General features: G+C 41.2%; 2 protein-coding genes across 12 annotated transcripts in view; one reads left to right on the forward strand and one right to left on the reverse strand.

The window, feature by feature from the left end:
• Positions 1 to 1951: 1951 nt before the first annotated feature.
• gpr35b (G-protein coupled receptor 35 b) lies at positions 1952 to 5547 on the forward strand. 10 transcript variants are annotated; one of them, XM_037982083.1, is made up of 4 exons: positions 1952 to 2452; positions 2533 to 2613; positions 4028 to 4141; positions 4291 to 5547. In XM_037982083.1, exons 3-4 carry the CDS (start codon positions 4134 to 4136, stop codon positions 5171 to 5173), a joined length of 891 nt encoding a protein of 296 aa, XP_037838011.1. In that variant the 5' UTR covers positions 1952 to 2452; positions 2533 to 2613; positions 4028 to 4133; the 3' UTR covers positions 5174 to 5547. The 10 variants fall into 10 exon arrangements, with proteins under 10 accessions (XP_037838011.1, XP_024862991.1, XP_037838010.1 ...); XM_025007223.2 differs by having other exon boundaries at positions 4032 to 4141; XM_037982082.1 differs by having other exon boundaries at positions 1952 to 3876.
• Positions 5548 to 6900: 1353 nt separating this feature from the next.
• The window catches only part of LOC108239522 (semaphorin-6B), a 35624-nt gene continuing 15871 nt past the window's right edge, over positions 6901 to 26653 (reverse strand). For both annotated transcript variants that reach the window (XM_037982081.1, XM_017422278.2), the window contains exons 3-17: positions 25197 to 25308; positions 22897 to 22957; positions 22731 to 22793; positions 19971 to 20069; positions 19795 to 19885; positions 18599 to 18718; positions 17070 to 17158; positions 16763 to 16980; positions 16533 to 16664; positions 16185 to 16334; positions 15879 to 16055; positions 14182 to 14322; positions 13492 to 13569; positions 12850 to 12911; positions 6901 to 10746 (exon numbers count right to left, since the gene is read on the reverse strand). In XM_037982081.1, the coding sequence (XP_037838009.1) occupies positions 9761 to 10746; positions 12850 to 12911; positions 13492 to 13569; positions 14182 to 14322; positions 15879 to 16055; positions 16185 to 16334; positions 16533 to 16664; positions 16763 to 16980; positions 17070 to 17158; positions 18599 to 18718; positions 19795 to 19885; positions 19971 to 20069; positions 22731 to 22793; positions 22897 to 22957; positions 25197 to 25308 (2579 nt within the window). In that variant the 3' untranslated portion in view covers positions 6901 to 9760. The remainder of the gene's footprint in view (positions 10747 to 12849; positions 12912 to 13491; positions 13570 to 14181; positions 14323 to 15878; positions 16056 to 16184; positions 16335 to 16532; positions 16665 to 16762; positions 16981 to 17069; positions 17159 to 18598; positions 18719 to 19794; positions 19886 to 19970; positions 20070 to 22730; positions 22794 to 22896; positions 22958 to 25196; positions 25309 to 26653) is intronic.

Consider the following 26653-nt stretch of genomic DNA (forward strand, 5'->3'; position numbering starts at 1 on the left):
ATATCCTGTGCAATATTAGATTTTTGCCTTTATTTCCACAGAACAATATCTCTCAGGCTTTTAATAAAAACATAACGTAATAACTGCCAAACACAGACTAATAAACTGGATCTAATCTAACATCTCCTGAGCTTTCATGACTTTTGTTTTTTTTCTCTCTCTGGAAAATGAGGAATAAATGAGAAGCAACATGTAAACAGACTGTATGGATTACAGGAATTTTAATCTGCTTCTGCAGAATGAGGCAAGTTTTACACTAAGCCACCTAAATCTAATCTTTAGGGTTTTCTCTACAATGGTGGGGTTTGTTCCTCTGGTTTGCAGCAGTTCATCCTATAGTTCAAAGGCTTCAAACATTGAAGCAAATTATTTCCTTCACAAGTAATGTTTTCCTGAAATCCCAACTATCAACATGCCCAAAATAACCTTAACTAATAAGAAAGGCAAACCTTTCAGTGGGGAGCCATCTGTTTTTGTGACATTTGTTCTCATTCGTTCCATTCAGCACGTCCAAAAAACTTTTCCAGAATACTTTTCTCATACATTCAGCTTTTTTTTTCTTTTCTTTTTCTTTTTTTAAATCCCTCGCTTGTTCATTCTCAAGTTTCTCTTGTCAGTCGTTGTTCTAGTGGATGAACTTTCAGCCCGGGTCTTTGAAGATAAATTGAAGGCTGAGGATGATGTGTTTTGGCTGACACAAACTGCAAACGTTTTACCTGAGAACTGTACAAAAAGGCTTAACTTTAAAACCCACAGCAAAACTCTGCTATGTTTAAACAATATTAAAAATCATGACCGAGAGACACCAGATGTATGTGAGGTTGTAAGAAGCCATATTATCATACACCTTTTTCCAGGTTTTTAAACAACTTTCTTATAAAAGGCCATAAAAGAAAACCCAGTGAGCAACAAGCCATTTGTTGATCATCACTGACCACAGTGCTATTGTAGCCAAATTGATTTATTATTATTATTATTTTTTATTTTTATTATTATTTTTATTATTATGTGTGAACATTCTCCAAACCTATACTCAGTTTGTGTTATTCATATAAATTTTATACTGATTTAATGTTGGATCAGATGTATTTATCTATTTATTTATTTGCTAATTTCACCAGAATTGTGTGTTCGTACCGTAGATGGTTCCGCGTGGTTACAGTTTCGGATGGGGCATGTTTTGATGGGGCACACGCAGGGCGCACGAGCCTTGTTCCTGTTTGTTGGCGCCCACTAACCGCCGTGTCTCCGTGCTGGTCAGCAGTGACGGTCAGAGGAGGCTTCCCAGCCGACTGTGGTTAAAAAATGCTTCATTTCAGATCCTCAGCAGCGCCCCCTGTTGATCAAACGTTCGAGACAAATAATGAAAAACGAGTTTCCAGTCAAAATATATACAATTATACAATGTTTACATAGTTTTAGGTTGGTTTTTAAGGTACTGGAAGAACACAATTAATAAATAAACTAGTAAATTTTAAATTAGTAGGCATGTATTTGTACATATACATATATATGTGTTATATATATATATATATATATATATATATATATATATATATATATATATATATATATATAATTTCTCCTGCTGGGACAATATAAAAACTTAAAACAAATATAAAAGTTTCTTTTTAGACTTTGTATTTAGTTGTGTGCTGCAGACAAACCTCAGACCTGAAATAGTTCGACTCATTTAGGTTCTGTTCTGCCTTACCAGGGGCATCAGCTGTTTGTTTTGTGTTGCCCTGGTTTGCTTCACTTATTTAATTATTCCTTTAACTTTATCATCTTTTTTAAGTTTTCATAAGAAAACCACATAGGGGTGCAAAAAAGTGAAAAGTTAGGGGATTTGTTTCAGCTTTCTGAATCTTTCTTTCTTTCTTTCTTTCTTTCTTTCTTTCTTTCTTTCTTTCTTTCTTTCTTTCTTTCTTTCTTTCCTCCCAGCTTGCTCCTGATGAACTACTTCCTGTCTCAGCGAGGCAGGTCAGTGCAGGCAGGTCTGCACCTGGAGCTTCATTCCTCATCGATCCCGTGTTTTCAGGGAGGCTGAAGCAAGCCTCGAAGCGGGGCTTCGTTTAATATTGGCCTTTTTGCTCGGAGCGTGAGTCCAAGCCCAGGTTCAACTGGCCCATCACTGGTAAGATCTGCACTTCTCCTACCTGTCATGCTGGAAATGTTGTGTGTTCATATTTATCAACTTGTTTGGCCAGAATTGTTGTACTTTTTTTTTATTGGAATGTGTTTAGTAGAACTATGTATGTTAGATGAGGAAAACGGATGTTAACCATGAGAAGTGTGACAGTTTCTGCCTGACTTCTGCAGCTGCAGGGGGGCGGGACAGGCGTTACTATGAAAAGTGGACTCGCTGCCCCGTGTTTCTGTGTAACAGGAAAGAAAAAGACACTGATCCAGATCTCGTGTGAACTGCTACGTCTGCTGCACTATGCAAAATGTGATGACACAAACAATGATTCATTTGTGTAGACACAACATTTATTTGCCAGTAGCTGTTTCATGTTTAGTTTTCCACAGTGTGCCTTCTCGAACGCTGACATCTCAGACACACGTTAACTTCAATCTGCAGCTTTACCAAGAGGTTCCAAAAGTACAAAGGTAGGCAGAAGCTTTAGTTATCAGGCTTTTTTGTCGCAGCTTCAAGTTGGAAGCACTTTGAACCGCTTTGTTGCTGAAAAGTGCTATATAAATAAATTTGACTTGACTTTAACTCAGATTTTTTGATAAAGTTGGCTGCCTCAGGCTGGGCAAAACACGACCCGAGGGCCAGTAAGCTTTCCTGGGACCAAATCAATCTGGCCCTTGATGTCCTCAAAGAAAAACAAAACAACTTTAGGGGCATTACTGAAAACTGTGGTTTTTATTAAGGAACAGGGAGAAAACAAAATCAAGCTCTACGCAGCCTTCTTTATCAGCCTATAAAAGAAAGTGTTTAAAAGATGAACTGCATCAAGTGTTTGTTCACAGGCAGCATGTTTAATATGCCAAATAGGTAGTATTGTTGTTTCTGTACCAATTCTACAACAATTAGGTTCTGCTGAGTCATCTGTCTGAAAGACTGTTCTTACACATCTGAAAATATGTAACAGATGTGTTAAAAGATTTCCTATACTGTAGGCTGTTGAAGTCATTCCACCATTTTACCAATTTGCCATTACCTTTGAGTTTCCTCAAAAAAGCATAGCAGGTATCTTCAGCCTTCTGTGCTTATTGTCTTTTTCCTGTCCTCTAACGTTTTAACCAGTCGGTCACCTCAGACTGACAAAACGTGAACACTGAGTTGAGCGTTCTGTGAAAAACTACAATATTTGGCTCAATTTTTGATCCGAAGTCCATGAAGACCAACACTGTTCAGAGTCCGGTCTGGATCCAGGCTCTCCCTCTTGTCTAAACAGAAATAAGAAAACAACAACAAAAAACATGACTCTTAAATAAAATTGCAAGCATTTTTTTATTAACATGAATTTGAGTTGTCTCAAGTCAGCCATACGTCTCAATCAGTTTATTAAAACAATTATTTAATTTTTTTAATTTTCACTGTCACATGGAACTCAAATAGGATTTTTGCTGTGACAACAACAACAACAACAAAAAATAAATAACAAGTTTGTCACACGGGAAAGTATATGGTACTGTAAGGGTCTCAATCAAGCATTTAAGCTCTCAATATTTAAGACTGAAAGAGGATGTGAAAATGGCCACTTACTGATCTGCAGATCTGAAGCAGCCACACATAACAGACGTTTTACAAGAGAGAGGAAATGACCCAACGTGCATGAACAATGCAGGCGTGCCAATAAAAGATGCGCACGTCTGCAGAATAGGTTCATTAAGGCATTAAAGAAGAGCGCAGCTCACTCGGTAAGTTTTGGATTTTATTTCTGTTATGAACAACAGAAAGTTGGTGCTGAGGTTTTTAGCTACTGAGGAAAAGTGAGCACGTTCGAACCGTGGAGATTCAGTGAGTCGCTTTTAAAAAAACACTTCTTCTGTGTTTTCCGGTGTTGCAAAGTCAGACGACTGTGACGAGACAATTCTTTGACAGCCAACTGATTTGCAAACGGTGACAGCTGCGGACTGTCCTTTTTGGGAGCTTGCAGACAGCCGACATCATTGGAATGAACAGGTTTGAACGTAGACAGCTTTTTGAAACTTCCTTACAAACGCTAAAAGTATTAGATTACAATAAACTTGATATTTAAAAAAAATCCATTTTATCTGTTTGGATCTCAGATCATTGTACTAATTGTTTTTGTTGTTGTTGTTTTTACACAGGTCTTCTATTTCATTGATACATTACAAAATGCCCTGCAATACCACAAATGGTAATGCCACAACAGCGGTAGGCCTTTTTGAATTTTTGGCCTATAGTCCAGTGTTTCTGGTGGGTTTCTTTGTTAATGTCGCTGCTCTGCGGGCCTTCATCTCCATCCGGCGCTCCTGGACAGACACCCACATCTACATGCTGAACTTGGCAGTTGCTGATTTGGCCCTCATCCTTTCCCTTCCCTTCCGGATCTATGACACCTTCTTCCCCCTCCCGAAGACTTGCTTGTGCACTTTCCTCATAAGTGTTCATTTTATCAACATGTATGCCAGCATGATGACCACGACGGCCATCAGTGTCCACCGCTACCTGGTCGTAAGGTTCCCTCTGCAGGCCAGGTTCTGGAAGAGGAAGAAGGCAGCAGCTGCTTCTGTGTGCTTGATCATCTGGGCCCTCCTGGTGGCTCTGGCTTTTGTTTTTCGCAAGGAGAACTATCCCGAGAGACTCTGGACATGCTACGAAAGATGTAAAGACAATCCACTCAGTCTAAAATTTATTATTCTTCTGGTGTTTGTAGCTTATAGCATTCCTCTGCTGACCACTGTGTTCTGCTCCAGTCAGGTCATTATTTTGTTAAGGAAGCACAGCAGTTCAGGGGAAAAGAAAAGCCTTGTCGGCATCGTAACAGCAAACTTGATCGTGTTCGTCGTCTGCTACACACCCATCCATATTGCTTTTGTTGTTAACTACTTCCAAACAGTTCCTTCAAACTGGATGGATGAATATTTACCCGCCCACGCGTTTCTACGGGTGTCTGAGTGGATCTCCTCCACAAACTGCTGCTTTGATTCCATTAGCTATTATTTTTTATTAAAAAAGATTTACACGTAACCCAGTTCAAGCCCCCACCCCGCCACCTGTTCCCCCCTCCCCTCCCCACCAATCTACGTGTCTGCGTGTCATTGTTTGAAATAAATGACATTGTTCCAGGTGTTTTAATCGGATTCATTACGGCGACTCTGATCTTCGTCTGTAATGCTGCGTGACTGAGGAGGGAATTGAAAGTACCAGAGGAGCTGGTTTTATTTTCAGTTCCCCGCAGAACTGGTGGCCCTAGAGAGAACTGAAATTTTAAAGGGCTAAGAAGAATTTTGACATGTAAAATAAAATAATAATAATAATAAAAAAAGCTGTTCTTTGAAATAGGATGTGTGTATATATATATTTAATAAAACATGAATTTTGTTACCTCTAGCAGCTTCTGCATGCATTTTTACCTACCTTATGTCTCAAGTCAGCCACGTGTTCATCATACAGAAGAGTCCAGCAGTTCAAACCCCTCGTCGTTCCGTTAAGGCTGGAGCACGCAGGTTGGCTTCACCTGCTGAAAAAACAGAGCGAGGGGGAGAGAGACGACACACAGACTCTGATGTAACAATGACATTCAGTTCAAAGGAATGAAACTAAAACATTGAAGGGAAAATTACTGATTATTGTAGGTGCCTGATAATTATAAACACATTTATTCCTATAAAAAAAAACAACAACTCACTTTTCTTGCGTTGTACACTCATGTTTGGGGCTCAATAACATTTAAATTGAGTTTTCAAGTAAACAATACTGACAGACATGTGAAATCTTTTGCAGTCTTTTATCAAATCAGTGATCAAGAGTTAGTCTTGGCTGTAGGCCACAGCCCGCAGCCGAGCAGCTGTCTGTTTCCTGCTAGCAGCTCAGACAGAGACAGTGTTCACTTAATTCAAAGACACCCATGGGAGCGTTTGTTCCTCCCTCAGAGTTACGCCCAGCATCCGGGTCCATCTAGTGGTGGTGGAAAAAAGTCTCAGAGTCTTTCCGTTCAGAAGGTTGAGGACTGCAGGCACAGTGGTCGGTCGAGCAAAATCAGAAGATGTTAAGCAGCGCCATCACCTCAGAATGAGCAGAAATCTGCAAGAACCAAAACACACCTATCTATGTTCTGAAAAGCCTGGGCAGAAGTGTTTTTATTTTTTATGGAAGAATTACAGCCTACAAGCCAAACCACTGACACAGGAACAAGGCCAGGCAACTCAACGATGCACAAAAGCTGGGGTGCAGAAAAATGGCAGCAAGCATTCCGTGCAGGCAACAGTGAAGCATGGTGGAGGTTTTTGATCTTTTCCGATTTTGGGCAGAATTAATGACACCCTTAATGCTGAGAAAGACAAGCAAATATTTATCCATTATGCAATACCATCCATGCAATTGCACATAGCTCAAAATGTTATTTTGCAGCAGAACAACACCCGCGAACATAAAGTCAGTTTGATTAAGAACTATCTTCAGCTCAAAAAAGAAGAACTAACGTCCTGCAAGTGATGATTCGACCTGTCAGAATGATTCAAGTCAAACTACATGTGCACAAGATCTATGGTTTGTTCTCCAAGATGTTTGGAACTGATTGCAAATTTACGAATAAACAATGTATAAAGAATGTGATCAATAATAACTATATACACGGTTTCTCAAGATGGCCGTCCTGCAGTTAAGTTGCACTTAAGATTGTGTGTTTATGCACAAGCTTATATGCATTTATTTCAATAAGTGCATTCAGAACCAAAACTCTCCAACAGCAGCAGTCAGTTATATAATGCCTTTTATTAGCAGTACTGATCATTACATCAGCAGCAGCTTAGCAACTGCAAAAACATTACAGGCATCAGTCGAATGAGACAGCTCAGCTCTGACTGAGGTCAGGCCTGCCGTTCTAATCTAACAACAGGGAGGAAACGGCTAAACTCCGCGTTCAGCCAAAAGTCACATAGGTACTGTACATACAGTTTATTCACAGCATTATCACCGAAAAATAGCCTTCAAACACAGTCCCGTCTGAGGAGAACGGAGACAGTACACCCATCCCTCCCCCAACAAAAACTGATACACGGTACATTCAAGGTGATTATTTACACTATTCACAAATGATACAGAACAGCTCCTTCAAAAACAAAACAAAGACACGTTTTTTTTTTTTTTTGTGCTTTTCATTATTACTGCACATCATGATGTCGCCGAACGAAAAGAATGAGGCACATTCGTTCGCTTGGGATGCTGACGAATAGTTTCCAGAGCCCTCGGTATGGCAGTTGGTCGGCAATGAACGACGGACAATCACTAGACTGTAAACTAAGACGAAACCTCTAGAATCAAGGGATGAGTTACACAGTGTTCCCTCAATGCATTCCAGTCCATTTGAAGGTTTTCCTTTAAAGTACAGAGGAATCATTATTATAAAATGGGAGCTATTCTGGAGTAAACACAGTTCATGTTATGGCGTCGGAGAATACATAACCATTGTGACCACAGAGGGCGTGACAAACTGTCTATATTCATTTTTTTTTTTTTTTTTTTACATATTTACATTATGCTGCATGAAGTATGAAAGTAGACAGACCTTCAGCGGTGGCGTTCAGCATCAGAAAAATCCGCACAGACAAAAGGGAGCTGAACAAATGATCTCAACAGTACAAGCCTAAATCAATTAAAGGAAATGAGACATTCAGCATGTAGAGTCAAAGGCATACAGATCACAAAAATACTGCAATCAGAGAGTTCTTCAAAATCACAGTACATGAAAAAGGTGCACTGCTAACTGACATGATATTTTTCATGGCACTTTAAGACAAGTTTCTCTTCTTTCTTTCTTTATTTTTTGCTTCAGTGATCAGGCATCAAAAAGTCTTCCATCAGCTTGGTTTGGCACATCGATGTGAGAAAGACACACTGGCTCGGTGAAATCCATCCTGATGCCGGTTGATATGAATTGTATATAATAATAATAATAATAATAATTAAAAAAAAGCCAACGTGGACGACATGATGTGTAGTTTCTGTCTGCCTATATTTTTTGGAGCTACTGCCTTACAGGATCATGTTAACTAAACTGAAGTTTCACTATTTACAATTAAACTCCATATTGCTGCTCAAAACAGGGTCAGCACAAACCAGCATTCATTTGTCGATTTACAGACTGCAACTAAACGAATCAAACCATGAAGTACGTAAAGAAAGATCTGCATTACTTTTTAAAGAATTATTCTGTGTTTTTCTGACTTCAGTCTCTGCTGTAATGCAAACCCATGCTGTGTTGATCTGAACACACACCCCTTTCATGGAACAGGACACTTTGATAGGCTGAATATATGGTTCCATTTGCCCGCTGGGAACATTTCCATTACCCCTATTGGCTCTGAGGTTTCAATCAGAACCACTGTAACTGTCACTTTGCACTGCGTCATACTCACTGGACCTTGACCCACGGTGGGCTTACAGACTTACAATTAATTATACCCAATAAAGCCAGGCTGCGTTCTGCACAGACAAATGTGTTTTTTCAGTGCATTTCTTTTACATTCGCAAGAACAAATTCTTTATTTCCCACCCTTTGTCTTCTTTTCTGCTCGACTTTTCCCATCAGTCCAGCATTGTGGCCCAACCCCACCCGATGTCCTTGAGGAATTATTGGTCATTAAAGAAAACGGGGAGTGGAGGGGGAGAGGAAAAAACAGGGAACAAACAGCTGAGACGCTGTCATTCCACAGAGCGTGTGGTTGGCAGGAATACTGCTGACATTTCAGTCCTGCACTCTGCTCTCCACAGACATGAGTTATGGTCCCATATCCCTATGAGACGACTTAGAGGCATTTGGCACACGAGTCATGCTTTCTATAGAATACTGAAGACCCCACCTGTACAAAAACATGTAAGCAAGGGCTTGTATGTGTGCAGAAAGGAGAAAAATATTACCACGAGGAACAAGAAAAAGGATGTTGCTTTGATTCATCTGTTTAGTCAGAATGACTCTAATCTCTGTCTGATGAATCACGATGAGCTTTAGATACTTTTACGAGGTTCAGAATTTGCAATTTCTCTTCAAGTACCTCGTTGGCAATCAGACCAACAGGAAACAGGAGTTGGAAACAGATGGCTGGCAGTCTTGTTAATGTTACAGAAGAGGGACCCAGGATCCCAATCCCAGCTCTGCAGCCTCAGTCAATTTGCCCAGAGAAAGCAGTCTCTAAGTTTCTGTCCTCATCCTCTTTGCTCCCCCGTTTGGGCTTTTCTTTCTCTCTGTCTCTCTTTCCCCTTCATCCCCTCTCCTCCCTTGTCCTGCTGCCGCTGAGAGCGGGAGAGAAAGGCAACTCTGCATTGCAGACACAGCAACAACCTCAGTCCATCTGACCAATTAGTGTGAGCCATGATATGAGTGGCAAAGCCTGCAGCCAGTCATAAGGAAAGACTCATTATGGGTTGAAGGGGTTTTGCCTGAGAGACTGACAGCACAGAGGGAGATGGATGACAATGAAATATGAATGTGTGGGGGGAGGGGAGCAGAGAATGGAAAGGGGAGAGGGACTGACGGAATGAGGAGAAAAGGAGAGATCTATGGAAATAAGAGCTCCACACATAGACAGAATCCTGTCTCCTTCATTTTCTCCACAGTCACTGGCCAGTCTGAGTCCTGTCACTGCAGTTTTTCTTACTCATCAGATGGCTGAGGTCCACCAGCTCTCCCAGCTCCCCTCGCTCCAGCGCCCCCCTCAGCAGAGCCCGGCTCAGTCCCGGTGTGTGTTGCTGGGACATGTAACTCTGGCCGCTTGGAGGAGGCATGGGAGGCGGGGGCAAGGGGACAGGGACCATTCCGTGGCTGCTGAGGATGTATCCTTCCTGGCCTGGCCAACGCAAAGGCAGAGGCTCGCTGTACTCCATGGGGGCGCTGGGTGCTGACACCACCCTCCGACGTTCAGGTGAGTCCTGGGGGGTCATGGGGTAGACATACTCTCCTGCTGACTTCCTGAGGGGGGCTTTAGGTGTACCCTTTCCTCCTTTCTCCTGTTTGTTTAAGCAGACATAATGCTGGCGTGGCGTGTCATTCCCACGGCCCTCACCACAGTGTCTCCCGCCCCCACCTTGCTGGAAGAGTCTGGTAGTCAGGTAGACGGAGGGGGGCATACGACAGGGCGAGCCCAGACCCACAGAACCTCCGCCCAGGTACGTCTGGCTTGTGTCCCAGCCTCCAGAGTTGGAGTCGGACAGTCGTAGGCCTCTGCGTTTCTGCTGGGGCGTGTGCTCCGGGGTGGGCAGGAACCCGGGGTCCAGCTCTCCAGACTTTACCCAGCCGTTGGGCATGACAAACAGGGTCTCCCCGCCCTGTGAGCAGGAGCGCTCCCCACCTCCTTGCCGTGTCACGCTCAGCACGGAGCCCGCCATCCCACCAGCGTTACTCAGCAGGCCTCTCTCACGCCGCTGGATGGAGGACTGCGAGGTGCCGCCGTGGCGACGATTGGCAGGCTTATGGGCCATGATCCAGCACACGGCCAGTCCGGAGAGCGCCGCCCCGATGGTGAATGCAGACACTGCAGATGCCACAAGGAGGTTGAGGGAAACTAAGCTCTCTGGCTCAATCAATAAACTCTGCTGCAGAATTCCTAAAGAGTTCAAAGATACAAATATAAATATGACATTTAGTAACACAATTCAAACAACATTCACACTCATTGTGTGACCACAGGCGACAAATCATTCTTTATATTACAACTTAATTTCTGAAAAAGTTCTAAAACCTGCATATATTTTTCTGCATTAATGATGCCTTTCCAGATGTGTAAGCTGCCCATGCTATAGGTGCTAATGCACCTCCATACCATGAGAGAAGCAGGCTTTTGAACTATGTGCTGCTAACAGGCTATATGGTCTCTCTTAGTACTGAGAACCTGGCATCCATGGTTTCCAAAAAGAATTTAAAGTTTCAACTTGTCTGACCACAGACCAGTTTTCCACTTTGCCTCAGTTCTTTCTAAATGAGCTTTGGCTCAGAGAAGATGGCTGCATTTCTAGATGGTGTCACATACGGCTTCCTTACTGCACGAAAGAACTTTAACAGACATTTATGAGTTACATGATGAACTGTGTTTACAGACAGTGATTTGTGGAAATGTTCCCGAGTCCATGCAGTGATGTCCAGAACAGAATCAGAGCTGACTTTTAACCACAGGCATCAATATTGACTCTTAGCCTTGTTCTTTGAGCTCAAGCGATTTCTTTAGATTCTTGAAATCTTTTGATGATATAATAAACTGCAGAAGATGGGATATTTGAAGTCTTCCAGATTTTCCATTGAAAAACATTATTCTGAAATTGTTAAAATTTTTTAGATGCAGTTTTTCGAGACTGGTGAACCTCTGCCTATCTTAACTTCTGAAAGATTCAGCTTCTCTAAAATGCTCTTCTTATACCCAGTGACCTGTTGACAATTAAAGTAATTTGTTGCAAAATGTTCCTCCAGCTGTCTCCTATTTGTACCACTTACATTTACAATCGTTTTTTGATCTTGTTCCAACCTTTTTTGCTGCCATCTATCATCTAAAATGACATTTTTTCACCTAAAACATTGTACAATTTCTTTTTTTAAGCAGTTGTTATGTTTACTATGTTCTATTGCAAATAAAATATGGGTTTATACATATAGCAAATTATTGTATGCTATTTTTTTGTATGTTTTACACTACGTTCCAACTTTTTTGAATTGGACTTGTACCTAAAACAGTTTTCTGCAAGATGCACTCAAGACATAAGGTTTGATAATAAATGAACTCCTAAAAAAACTTTCCTTCACCATTGATCATTTTTTATTTTTATATGCTTATAATATTCATGCTTCAGAGGATCTTTGCTCCAGTTTGGCCTTGAGGTCTCAAAAGCTCCAGGTTAAGCGTGGCCTGCACTTGTCATCAGCACAGCTCAGACCGCAGCGGCGGACTCTTTTTCTCCCCTCACACTTTCCAGCCTGGCCCGAGAGTCTTCTCCTCACATTACCTCAGTGTTTCCACATGGCTCTAATCGCTACCATCTGCAGACACAGCAGCTCAAAGGCCCGACTCTGGCTCGACCTCTCCAGCGCTTTCATCCTTCGAATAAAAGTCTGTCAGGTCTGCAGTCTGGCGTCACTTACTTCTGACAGCATCAGTTTTCAATTAGAAGTCAGTGTATCCATTTAGGACAAATGTGTGAGAAAAGTGCCTAGGATATGGAACCTTTTCATCTGAATTAACTTTATGACTGTGAAACAGCACGTCTGACGTCGGAACTTAACAGAATCATGTGACATTTTAAGTAAAACTTTTTCCAGCTTGTTTCTCAGTTATCACCTCAGATTTTTCATCTTTCATGAGCCAAAAGGACAGTGCAGTTCCCATCTGACATCGCTTGAACCTCTCCCACATCCTGTTTAATTAAACTGTCCCACACTGGGAGTATTTTGTGTTATTACTGGTTCTTCATCCCCCTGAATGAGATTGATACCAAGATACGAAAAAGGAAAGGACACTGCGCTGGCGAGGAATGTGGTATCCTAGATTAAAAAACGGTGCCGTATTATACAGTCTGTTATAAACACTCTCTCATTTTGCTGTATCAGGACAAAATGTTCAGTCACAAGCACCCAGGTGTAATAAAGTTTTGAGCCACAAGGTGGAGCTTTTCCTAAATAACTATTAAGAGCCAGAAGCATCCATGAAACTGCAGCAACCTACCATCACAGTCTCCTAGATGGGAGCTGGTGTTTCCAAATTCCACATCTTGTTGAAAAGGAATCCTGCAGCCACAGAGAAATTACAGGTGAGCAACATTTTTCTCAGTGAGTTTGTTATTTGAGCTCTAATGGGTGAAGAATAAATTGTGTTTACCACCTAACACAACAAGGAACTTAATGTAAACAAGTCTAAAACTGAACTGAATGTAAAAACAATAAAGATGCTCTCTATTCTGTATAAAGGAGTCTGATAGTAGTTATCACTGAAATGAACATGAAGCTTTGGTGAACCCTCCATTGTAATAAGATACGCTACTGATCTCATTATTGATCTTTTTTCTTTGCAGGGTCAAAGGTGAGGGTCAACTGTGCAGATGGGGATGAGAATTGAATTACAGATGATACATTTCAAGGCTTTGTGTTTGCCGATGATAAAGACATAATACCACTGGCACTACAGAATATTTCATGCTTTCTTTGTTTTGTTGTCAATTCCTTTTGTGTGTTTTTGTTGTCTGAATAATGATCACATGTGCAGCTTTCAGGATAAAGTTTCTATGCATAGCTTGACAATGGGGGTCAGTGCATCTAGTAGGTAATTCGGAATGTTTAGTGTGTCTTTGTGTGTGTCTGTTCCCCTCACCGTGTGCCTGGTCTCAGGAAGGAACAGGTGCTGCCTTTGGTCCAGCCACAGTACGGGTCCCTGGCAGCCAGACAGCTTCTGCAGGACAGGCAGAGGCATACAGTGAAAATAAATTACAAACTGTTTAATGATTAGCTGGATCAAATGTTTTGGATTCAACTTATCAGGGATTCATTTACTGGTCAGCTGGTCATAAAAATCCCATTATGTGAAAAGTATTCAATGAGATATACTGTATGTGGTATGTTTTGAAATTTGAGGAAACTTTGTCGAATGAAATCTTTTGCACACAGCAGCCCCACATATTGCATCAACTGGATTCTTGTTCAATGTTATATGAGCTCTGTAGGAAGCAGGCTCACAACCTTCTTTGCATTTTCAATAAATCACAATCCTGACGCCTTTTTCTTCAAGTTAAATATATTTATTTCCGGGGAAGAAATCCTCTCAGAACAAAAAGTAAACAAAACAAGCGAGCTGCGATTTGACAAACACAGGTAGCATCCCTCCTCTGCTGGCAGAAGCTGAAACAGAAATGCTAATTTTATTGGAAAGTCTACAGTAACAGGTGGAGTGAGAAATCAGAGGAGAAACAAATGTGGCCGTTGTTTTGGCCTGCACTACATTCAGTCAGAAGAAGTTCTCAGCCAGAAAGACAACTGCAGCACAAAGCGTCTCTGTACCACTTACCTCATGCAGCGCGAGTGGAGGTGGCAGCGGGACGTGGGCACCCTGACCAGGCAGGAGGGGAAGGCCAGCAGCAGAGTGTGGCTGCTCCGGTCCAGAGTCAGGGACAAGAGCTGACGAGCCTGAGGAGAGTCCTCACCGCACCTGGGGACAGTACGAGACAGAGGTCGCTGTCGTCTTTTTGGTCTGTAACGAACCAGTGACTGGATCGAAGACCTTGTTCAAAAGAGACTGGACTTATCGAACTCGGGGGGCTGTGAAGCGGTCCACCCAGGATCAAACACTTAAAAACCCACAGAGGTGAGTTCCAGCTAACTGTGGCGGGACTTCCCACTATTAAATGATCAGGTGTGTAAAAGCTCAGGATTCATAACGAAATCAATATTGAACAGTGTGGGATTGTTGTTCAGCTGTCCACAAAAGTAAACCATGCATGGATGCAGGGAGAAGAAATGAGCTAAAAAATGATCTGTAGGTGCTTTTTTACTGCTGACTGTTGTTATTTTTAGCACATTTGTTAAGATGTTTGGTATTGCATCCAAACGATCACAAAGCATTCACTCATCAGTAAATGGGTTTTTACCTGTTCGTTATTTTAGTGCCATGAGATGAAATTTTAAGCTACAAGCTGGTGGAAAGACTAAAATGTCAGTCTTCCCTTTTGGACAATAGGGGCATGCTGTTTCGTTTATTTATTTTAACACATTTGGCGAGTAAAGACTTGCTTTCAACCAAACAATAATTAGTCATTTTTGGAGCGACTGGATGATGCGTTCAGTGATGAAAATGGTGCTTTTTAACGTAACATAGACAGCCCTTTTCACTCACATTTTTAAGTTGAAGCAAAACTGTTGAATTTTACAGTGTTTTGTTTAGGCTTTTACACATTCTTCCTAGTTTGCTAACATGTTTAGTTTATGGCATACTTTTTTACAGTAAAGAATGCAACAAAACCTGTGTTTCATTATATTTCTGTAACATAAAAATAAAACAGCCTGAGTATGACATCTGGGGGGCTTAAATTATAACTTTTTCATTCATTCTTTTGATGCTTCTTAGTCACTTTTCAGACTGAGATTTCCATTGTTTTTTGTGTCCAGCCTCTCACAAGTGCATGTTCTATAAATGTGTAAAAATAAATCACAACAGACAATTCTCCAGATGCAGCAAGTGTTCGTTAACTGTCTGCCTGTTAGAAATATCTTTGCGCACAATCGCTCTGATGGAGGCGTTTTTTTGGGTTCAGAGTAATCCCATTTTTCCGGTGCTGACTTGACACGAGTGGACAGTTAGATTATTGGTTTGTTGCATGAGTGATTGACAGGCTTTGTTCTAACATCCTGCACCGCTCACACTGAGGCTCAACAGAATTTAATGAGTATAGATCCTGTAACTCTCTCCACTGAGGACGCTGCTGCTGCAGCTCAGAGAAAGGTGCACAGTCTTACTTTAATTATAAGGTATAAGTAACCTGTGATGGATATGGCAGTTTTAAGTGAGTAGGGGTTCACTCTGAGCTGTAATTCTATTTAAAAAAAAACAAAAAAAAAACTTGGATTTCAGTAAGTGTAGCTCAAGAGACTTCATAAGTGGAAAGCACAGTTGGAAGCAGGTGCAGCGGGACTCGATATCTGGAGCGTTGTGCCAAGATTTGTAAAACATCGGAGAAAAATGATGAGGATCTCTTGACTCGCACTCACTTCTCTGGGTTGAATCCCTCCACCTCTTCCAAAAACACGCTGCTGTGAGAGACAGAATCTCCGCTAGGAATCATTAGGAACTTGAGGATGGTCCCTCGGGTGGAGCCCAGGAACAAGACGGTACGGTTCTTGTGGGGGCCGGCTTCTGTGTCTACCACCATGGCTGTCAGCTGGTACCTGTATGAACACATGAGCTGATAAATTAGGTCAGCAAAGTATACATCCTGTGCCACATGCAGGCTGTGGCGCGTAATTTCCATACGTTTTGCATTTAGCGAAACGGAAACAATGGGTTATTTTGTGTACCTTCCCATTGTCTTGACCACCCAGGGTCTATGTCCCAGCAGTGGGACAGTCTCGTCCATAAGAGGGTGGGTCTTCACAAAGTTCAGCACCTCGTCCGGCAGTGTGGTCGAGGTGCTAAACCTGGATCCCTGCACAGCACATCCCCCGGGCCTGCATGCATGAGGAGGAGAAGGGGGAAGGTGGCAAAAAATAAGAGAGAGAGAGAAAGATGAGATTATCTTTTTTATCTCCTGGAGGCTGGATTTTACTGAATAGCTAAGTGTCTGTGGGACAGATGCTCAGGACAGCAGCACTGCAGTATTCTGCTGATTTTAATTTTTTCCTCATACGCACTTTGCATCACATTACCTTGGTTTAGGCACTGCCTCGTCTGGAACAGGTGTCCAAATGGACTCGGGGGACTTCTGCTCTTTAAACCGACCCTCGAAAACGTGAGCGAGCTGCTGCATGTCGAACACACAAACTGCAGAACCCGGGATGCTACCAGAGACAAGCCGGGGGAGGGGGGGTGGAGGACATAATTAGAAAAAATAGTGTCACTCTTTAATTTTTGTGCATTCTGTGAGTGTCCTCTGTACCTGTTTGGGGGTGTAGAAAAGAGACCCAGGATGACGTCTCGTCCCTGCATGTGGATGATGCCGCTTGTGGCGTGCAGGAGGTTGAAGTAAAAGTGCGAATCTCCCGGGATGGAGCAGTTGAGCCGGGCTTTCAGAAACGTAGTCCACTGTTTCTCAAGGACGCGCTGAGAGCCGCCCAGGTCCGATTTACACACGCGAGCCACACGGGACACCATCACCTGGAATAAGAAAATGACACATGATAGACTGCAGATGGAGAAAGAAAGAAAAAAAAGGACGGGGGCAAATAAAAAGAGAAAAAGATGACCTTTTCTAGATGATGAAACTCCATAGCCATTTCTCTGAAGAAGAAATAAATATGAGGCCCCCACTCCAAGGCGCTTACAAAGTAGGGCTCTGTAAAACATAAAAAGATATCTCTGTGAGGTAACACACAGTCTGAAGATGTCCAAGTTAAAGGCCTGGAATTCCTTGAAGGAATGCATATCGCCCGCCACCTTTCATGCCATTTAAACTACGATCATCTTACAATGAGAAATGGCAGACATGTAAATGTTTTAGTCAAACTTTGTAAATAATATTATAGTGAGATCCCGCAAGATGTGTTAGCGCTCAGATTAAGTGTTGAGGGCGACTCTCAGCTGCCACCACATCAAATCTTAGCTCAATATCAGTTAAAATAGGCTGAGTTATAACCATTTTTGTGTTTCCAAAGATCATGGCCATGGTGGCCATCTCGAATTGGGATGGTTTCAAAAGTTAATCAGTTTTAGATGTAAATCCAATGATTAATTTCTGAAAGTTTCATTAAGATCCATTTTGATGTTCATGAAATATTCTGCTAAAAGACAAACAAGGTTAAAGTCAACAGTTAATGTCGGGGTTTAAAGCTAAAATTGTACAAAATGTGTAGCACTCTGAGTATGTGATGGGGATGACACTCAGACCATCTAGATATTTTGCTAACAAACATTTGACACTAAAAGTTAATGGCAAAGTTTTAAAAACAGATCTCGCTTGAATATGTGTTGGGGATCAGTCTCAGCTACTACCACATCAAATTTAAAGCTGTAAAATTTGTCGAGCTACAGTCATTTATGTGTTTGCAAAGATTGCTTAGCTGTGGCGGCCATCTTGAATGGGGTTGAGTTCATAACCTAATCAGTTGTTAATGCTCATCCAGTGAGTTTCGTTCAAATATGCCCACTGGTTCATGAGATATTCTGCTAACAGTACGGACAAATGAACACACAGATATGGGCTTCATCCCTCTTTTGCCTTCAGTAGTGGGCAGTAATGAAGAGCCGGGAGAGGGAGGGAGTCAAACAAAGCTCCCACGGTACCTCAAATGGCTCTGTAATAAGACCAACATCAACATGAAACCTTCAGTCCACAGAGCTCACTTATTAAACATTTATGTCCTGTTTAATTTATCAAAATGGACAACAGATAATTTAATCATTTATTCATCTTCCTCGGCTCCAGTGTTGACTTGCCTGGACTTGTTATTTGCCCAAGGCCTTCCAGTTCAGTCGCAGCCTGAAAACTTTGAATCTGCGGGGATTCTGATTAACCTGAATACATCATTCTGTCTGAACGTGCTCCTATTAGAAAAAGTCTATTAAAGGAAGGCCTAATCATGTCTGCTTCTGCTGAATGGAGCTTATTATTTAGCCCTTTAAATTTAAAAAAAAATTTTGTCTCAGATGTAAGCCACTTATAAAAGACGAAATGATTCAGTTTTCATAAAGTGTTGAAGCAGATTGTTTTGATTATTTGCATGCTGGCTGTTCGGCTGGAGGTTTTCTTGGTTTCTTTTAATGTTTCTGGAAGTACCTCTGAACCATTTGGAGTCGTGCTTGACTGTGCGGAGAGCGGGGCTGTCGCCGAGGCTGCGATAGATCACTGCATCGATGGCCAGGAAATCTGTCACTGTGCCGGTAAAAAGACTTCCATCTGGGAGAGCGAGAGAGAGAAAGAGAGAGAGAGAGACACGGAGGGAGAAGATTAAGAAGGAGAGGGGGAAGACAGATACAGAGATAGCACAAGGTCAGAAAGATTAAAACCAAACAAGTGATGCAGCCAGAGGTCTGACTATTAATCATTTGTAAAGGTAAACTTATAGCTGCAGACGTTTCAAAGTCCAGAGCTGAAAACTAAGTCAGATGTCTGCTACAAAACCATGACCCCAGTTCTAAAAAAGTTGGGATGTTGTGTAAAATGTAAATAAAAACAGAATGCAATTACTTGGAAATCTCATAAACCCATATTTTATTAACTATGAAACACACTATCAGATTTTTAAACAATAAATTGTATAGCTAGTTAGCAATGATTGTAGCTGTTCAACAGTCCTGGGTCGTCTTCGCCGGGTTTCTTGTTTCACAATGTGTCAACTGTTTTAAATTGGTGAGAGGTGCAGATTACAGGCAGGTCTCCTCTCCTACGAAGTCTTGCTGTTGTAATGGATACAGTGGGTGTGACGTTGTCTGGCTGAAATGTGAAAGGCCTTCCTTGAAAGATACACCTTCTGGATAGGAGCAGGTGTTGCTCTAAGACCCGTAGATACGTTTCTGCAATGATGGAGCCTTTCAAGATGTGTAAGCTGCCCATGCCAGAGGCACTAACTGGTGAACTTCTGCCCATCTTTACTTCTAGGCGATTCAGCCTCCCTAAAACTCTCTTTTTAAATCCAGTCCTCTTACTGGCCTGCTGCCAATTAACCTAATTTGTAGCAAAATGTTCCTCCAGCTGTTTCTCATTCGTATCACTTATGTTTACAACCTTTTGTTGCCCCAACTTCTTTTAAAATGTGTTGCTGCCATAAAATTCAAAATGACCTTTCATTCCCTAAAAATGGCAACAGTTTTAAACATTTGATATGTTTACTATCTTCCACTGGAAATAAAATGTTGGTTTATGAGAGTCGCAACTCACTGCATTCTGTTTTTATTTACATTTTAAGTAACGTCCCAGTTTTTTGAGATTTGGAGTTGTTTCTTTATCCTTAGAGTGCAAAGCCAATATCCCACCTGCAAACAGCGCCACATTAGCGTGTCGTGGGTCGTATGGGCATCGTGCCATCCCACTGACGGGCTCTCCGACCATTTCCAGAGTGTCTCGCTGCAAAACAGATCAGAGGGATGAAACACAAACCAAACAGCAGATGCAGAGCGGATCATGAAGTTACAGATAGAGGAATACTAACAGTGTAGTTGGCACACAGAGGGTTGAAGGCGTTCGTTCCACACACAAACAGGCCCCCATGCTGGCTGAGCAGGACCTTGATGAAATTCCGACACTCTCCCTGTTGGAAAAGGGACAAAAGATTACAAGACGGAAGGAGAGGATATTTCTTGTTTAGTTTCTTTTCATGAAATTCCTGCCTTCATGAATTCAATGGCTCTAAAGTAGCTGTACTTCTGCATGGGGTAATATGTTTATACCTACAAACAAAGCCCCACCTGTCCTCGCAGATCACCTGTGTCATCCAATAGCCTAAAGTGCTGCTACTGTTAAATAAATGTTGTTCCTGATGTGAAATTCTAATAATTGAATGGGACTTGTTACATAATTAAAAAAAAAAATCTCAGTCATCATAATGACATGGTGTCAGGGTTTAATTTAGTTTATTTAATTTTTTTTTTTTTTTTATAAATCTCATTTTATGTCAAAGACTCCTTTCCTGGTGAGTCTGGTCCTGTTTTATTTTCAATCCGTGGGTTTTACATCTTCTCTTTTGGATGGCCCTCATTCTGTTTCCTTTTGGAAAACCTATACAGCCTTGATTTGTTTGTGTTTACCCTTTTTTGTCTCCAGTCGTTATTACACACTTGTATTTACCTTGATTTTTTGCTTCTGTGTTTTTGGGACTGTCGCTGGAAGAGGTCTTTTCTTGCATCTGCATTTGCAGCTTGGTTTATGGGCATATTAGGACACTTCTGCCGTCCTTTGAAATTGTTTTCCAGACCCAGATTACACTCAATAAGCCTACAGTCCTCAGCCTAACAGTTCTCATTAACTCTCTGAGCCAATCATCAGCCTCACATTCAGCAAACTGTCAGAAAAATCCTCGACTGGCAGTTTTACATTTAGATTGTCTGCATTTCAATCACGGATAGTTGGTGCTTATCCATCTTTTAGTGGTAATCTTGTTGTAAGTCATGTGATGAACTGACCCGAGTTATTAAAACATCACACCAAAGACAAATGATGTAATGAAGTAATGCAACCACGAGCCAGGAGCTTAATATTCTAGTTGTGATCACAATGAGTTTCTCTTTCATATCAGCTCCATAAATCATGAGCTTCACTGTCACTGCGTTCCAGTGTTTTCATTTTAAATGGGGACATTCAGAGCTTTTAAACGGCGATACCAGTTTAGTTTCATTATGCTGACTTCCATTAATGCACTGACGGAGCATTCAGTGACAGAAAGTTCAACTTTCTGATAACAATTTGCAGCTAATAATAAACCAAAAGTCTAACTCAAATAGGTTTGGACGACTTTGATTTGATGTGTGACGAATGCAGCGTAATTTGAAACAAGATGTGTTGAGAGAAACATGGGACGGCTGAATTTCTTCTACGCAAATCTGAACCCCTAACAGACAGACACATTGTAAAAGCAGGAATGGCCAGAATAAAATGTGAAGTTGGTGTTTCTTTTTCCTAAGCCTTTAAGTTGATGATGACCTGAGACACAAATGTGTGCTGTCAGACATAGAGAGTGACAGTTTAAAAAGAATAAATCCACTTTAAATACAGCAAATGTTCCTTCTTGCTCCGTTGTCCTGCCTGACTCCTCTTCTTTGAACTGATACATACATCTTCTAATGCATTAAATCGTGTTTTAACAGTTTAAACATTCGTTTTTATTGAAGAAGAAAAGCTCAAAAGCTCACTTATCTCAATGCTACATTTTGATTTGTCATATTCTGACATCTTCTTGCCTTATAGACCGAATTAAATCCTCCTTTATGTTGCGTTTTTACAGTAAAGACATCCAAGTTGCGTCACTTTTCTCATTCAACTGCTGTCAAAGCTTTCCTTTAAGCATTTCAAACATTTTAAAAAGATCCTGTATTCTCATGCTGGCTTTCAGCACTGATACAGAGACAGAAAACAGAGGCAGACTTCCCTATAATTGATACATATCAGTATTTGTCTTGACTCTGAAAGATTTTTCATCTATAGCACAGGCCAGATGATTCACAGTTATGTTTTAAATCTATGAAGTTTACCCTGAGCTTTAAAGATCGCTCGCATTTTCGGAGTTATCCAACATGAGTCACTTTTCTGTCTTTAGTCTCCACCTCAAGCCGGTCCTTCTATTGTTTTTGTTCCAGTTTTATCACAACTTTAATTCTTCTTTTATTCCCTCCTACACCGTCTCCTCTTTCATTCTGCGCTCCCACCACCGACTGGCTGCCCTCTCCCCTCCTCTTTGTGTTTCTTTTCTATTTTTCCTCCACCTCCACACATCTCACCGTTACCTTCCTTTATCACCTGTTTTCAATAACTCTTCCCTCCCCGAGGCCGTGTCACTAAACTCCTCTCAAGTGCAGCTCTATAAAATTCCCACTCAACTTTTTTTTCATATTTTCCAAAAAAGTCCCACTCAAATTGCATTTTGCCGTTTTGGGTCTGCTGCACACAATCCCTTCTTTTTGTCAGGTAATACAACTTTCTCAGCTTTGGCTCTATATAATCACATAATTGTCCAACTCCGTGATTATTTCCATATAAAATAGAAACTGACAAAGTGCAGGTGTGCAAAATAAATGCGTTCCCAGTAACATTTGACTGCATTAGCTCGATTAGATGAGTTACTGATTGTGGTTCAACAAGATCAAATTGGTGTAAGCTCTGTAAGCAGGTGCAATCTATCTGAAACAGCTGCTGTTTCTGTGTAAGAGTCTGCGATGCTGTTTGTAGGAGTGGATCTTTGTGTGGTTTTGTGCTTTACCTCGTGTTTGCCCTTCATCCGACACACTCGGATATCGTTCTTATTGGACTCCCAGGTCCGTTTCTGAAACACACAAACGACAAGGCAGATCCTGCAGTAGCTGTTCGGCGTGTGTAAACATTTTATTTATCAGTGGGTGTGTGTTTGCACCAAAAGTGGGTCATACCTTGCTGTAAAACATCTCGTCTCCCACCATGTTGTCCAGCTCCACTCTGTATAAGTCATCCCTACAAAACACACAACAATCTCTTATTAAATATTACCATCTATTACCTAATAAAACGTACTTCAAGCTTTGCTTTTCATTGTTTTTTTGTTTGTTTTTTTAACTGGAAATAGAATCTAGCTTCTCTAAGGTCGAGCTAACAGTATTTACACTCCTGTGTAAAAGTTTTAAACTAACAATCGTTCCTTTCCAAGCAGCCAGACTTTCATGTAATCATCAAAAGTGGTTACTATCAATTATTTTTCAAAGTTTCCCTTTAAAGTTTTCCTTCAGATGACTCAGTATTTCTGCACAGACTGTATACAAACACTGAGTTTCTGTTATTTAATTGGCTCATTAGTATTAGCTTTAAAAAAAAACAATTCTGCTGGTTTTACCTAATGAAGCGGCTGGGGTTTAAATGTCAGCTTTCTTCATGCTTGAACGCAAATACTGTTGCTGCCGTTTAAAAAAATTCATCAAAACACCATTTATGTCACGCTGCCATCTGCCTGTTTGTTATGAGTCACAGACAGACATTATTCTGATTAAATGTCCTGAAGGCATGCCATTAAAACGGTTTCTGATTTGTGGAAAGATTCAGATGTTTTAGGTAGGTGCAGCGGATTATTTATCAGTGGTTTCATTAGTGCGGGGGCCAAATAGATGCAGTCAAATTCATCTCTGCAGCCACGAACTTTTACGAAGATAGTGTGTGTCTGTGATTACTGTTTGTGATTACTGTTCTTCTACCCCATGAGAAGCAAATGTGTCAGGCAGCAATTCCAACAGTCTGGAGCATTACGGTGTACAGTAGTCTGCTGTTTTACGAACCAATACATGCACTTCTAATAACACCAAAAAGAGTGATCATGAAGCCCCCCAGCTCTATTATTGATGTGGTGTAAAATGACAATTTTGGGACTTGCAGCCCCAAATTACTTTGGTTTAATTACCCAAATATTGCTAAAAATTAAATCAATAAGGGTATAATAACCATACAAATAGATTAAACTCATGGTATACTACTTTCTCCCCTATTTGCTACTACTGTTTTTATCTTTTGTAATAGTTGGAGTGAAAAAATGCCATTAGAATTTATTTTCTTCATGTTATTTGTTTTCTGGAAGTAATTTCAGGACCCCTAACCTGGTGTTTTGTGACCCACAGTAGGGCTGACATTGATCAAGAAGGACCAAACATGTAAACCTTCTTACAATGGTGCATTCAACGTTTATTGAATAACTTTATAACCTGGACTGACTGGGTTAATTATCCTTCCCAAGTTTAGAAGAAAACCCAACATTTTAAAAAACAAAAACAAAAACAGATCAAATAATGAAGAAACACATCAGTAGTATTCATTTATCACACCTTGACCTCTATCAACTGTTTTCTTTTTTGCTGTTGTTACTAATAAACTGCATCACAGTCCATCAAATCAGCCAAAAATAATCCTAAGTAAAAATGTAAACATGGAGCTGCTTACATTCTACTTTAAAATGACAAGAAAATACTAAAATAAAAGAATTTGAGCAGACCATGACACCCTGATAGATATTAGCTCAAACCAAATCCCTGTCATCTTTTCTCAGTTGCCAGTCCGATTTGATCAAAATCAAACAGATTCTTGGAAATTCAAACTTAATCTCTTTGGCTTCAAAGCTAGTTAGTTGCAGGTTTATATCTGCACTAAATATGCTGCTGAGGAATGATACAGACTCACGCTGTCCCAAATTAATAAGCCAGTTCCAAAACATTTCAAAACACAATCCTATGGGGTCAGATAAAATTGCAAAAACGGTCGTCTCTGGCCCACGGGCCTTGAGTTTGACACATGTGATGAAGAGTATCTCCTGCTGAAATGTATGGGTTTAAATATAACACCTGTAGGTGTCTAGCCTGAATTGGCTGCATAACTTCTAAAAACTGTATAGGTCTGCAAGCTGTTCCTTTGAAAAGAAAAAGGCAGCAAATATTATAAAGTATCAAACTGAATAAGTGATTGGATTGTTTCGGCCTACAGATCACTACTTACACATTTGTGAAAAGAGGCAATTCTTATTTCAAAGATTAATGTGAGCTCACTGAGCTTTCACTTGGCATTTAAAAGCAACACAGAATAAATCATCGCTCAAACAAACTGTAAATGTCCCTTGAAGAGTGACAGCAGATGGAAGCTGTGGAACCAAATGAAAGCCAGCACATATTAATGCGAACACGTCAGTGACACACAGTTGGAGGCGGTTGCTGTTGGTTACCTGGCTCCTATGTAAAGCGTGCGGTTGACTTGGAGGACCGTCTGGATGTGCAGCTCCTGTCTCTGAGCCGAACGATGAGCTCTGCCCAGGAACACTGGATACCTCCTGACCACTGGCAGGATCACACAGACGCACAGAAATGAGTAAGTGACACGTTGAGCAACAATGGACCCGTGTGCCCGGCTCAAGGACTCCCTGACAGCCCAGGACAGAACGAGCATAGGCTCCCCTCTATATTTACCAGAAGTACTCAGGCGGGCGGTAAAACACCTTCTTCAACCTTCACTTTAATAGTGTCTTCAATCATTCTTGATGCTTTTGTTAAGGCAAACACAGATAATAGGCAGAGATGGATTGTAAGTCAGAGAAAGCACACTGAAACACTTTTATCCTTTTAGTCTCTTCTTGCTGCTACTGATTCATGCTGCTCCATAATGACAAAATCTGTGTAATTACTAATGCAGTCATTTTAGTTTGGGAAAAAAAAAGGTCTTTTTGTCATCTTCTCCTTACATCTGAATTAAACGGCACATTAGATGGAGGGGAGAGACGGTGTAGATCTCAAACACAGACGGTATGTATTATAGACCAAGTGTCCCCACCTTCTCCTGGTGTTGAGGACTGAAGCCAGCAGAATCTGATTTATGGAAACTGCTGTGTTGCATTTTTGCGACCAGAGTCTGCGCACTAGTGACGTGGGTCCTTAAGTCCTTCCTACTCCTTTGTACACAATTGTGGCATTACATGACTTTTCTTTTAAGCATGAAATAACTAATACGGCTGTACGTGTTATAAAAATAAAAATTTGGACATACAGCAGCAGGGTAAGAACAACGTGAAGCAACTATGGGACTTATAATTTGTACTAGAACCAGCCTGCAGGGAAGCTGGTCATGTTTTGACTTCAAAACATGTGAAAAGGTTCTGTAAGTCGAGTTTACGGCTCAAGGTTGTGATGTAGTGATGACATCCTGTCTGTGCCACCACCTGTCTGAGGGATTTAAAGGCCTAAACAACATTAAACAGAATTATTAATGGGGAAAAGATTGATGATGATGGACAACAGCTTTGCATGAAGTTAAGAAACTGGCTTGCCTCTAAGTGGATCGCTAAACTCAGTTAACTCGTTATGTTTTAATGTGCAGTACTCCTCGTCAACACAGCCGATTTCTGCTCCACAACTCTTGGTTCCGCAATGCTCGTTTTATTTCTAAAAGCTCACATCTATACAGGACATGGCCGCCTCGATTAGTGATTTATGAACAGTCTGAGGCAACTCAAAGATGGACTGGCCATTTCATGGAACTACTTTGTGAGTGCCTTGTGAAAAGGCCTCGACTGTACAGGGGGACAGAGACCTACAGTGTCTCGTCTCATGATCCGGCCGTGTATTGAGTCATACCCATCCAAACTATCTTCCTGCATTTCTCAAAATAAATTAACCCCCCCCCCCCCCC

The sequence above is a fragment of the Kryptolebias marmoratus genome, linkage group LG20 (assembly GCF_001649575.2).
Source record: "Kryptolebias marmoratus isolate JLee-2015 linkage group LG20, ASM164957v2, whole genome shotgun sequence".
In the NCBI taxonomy this organism is placed as follows: Eukaryota; Metazoa; Chordata; class Actinopteri; order Cyprinodontiformes; family Rivulidae; genus Kryptolebias; species Kryptolebias marmoratus.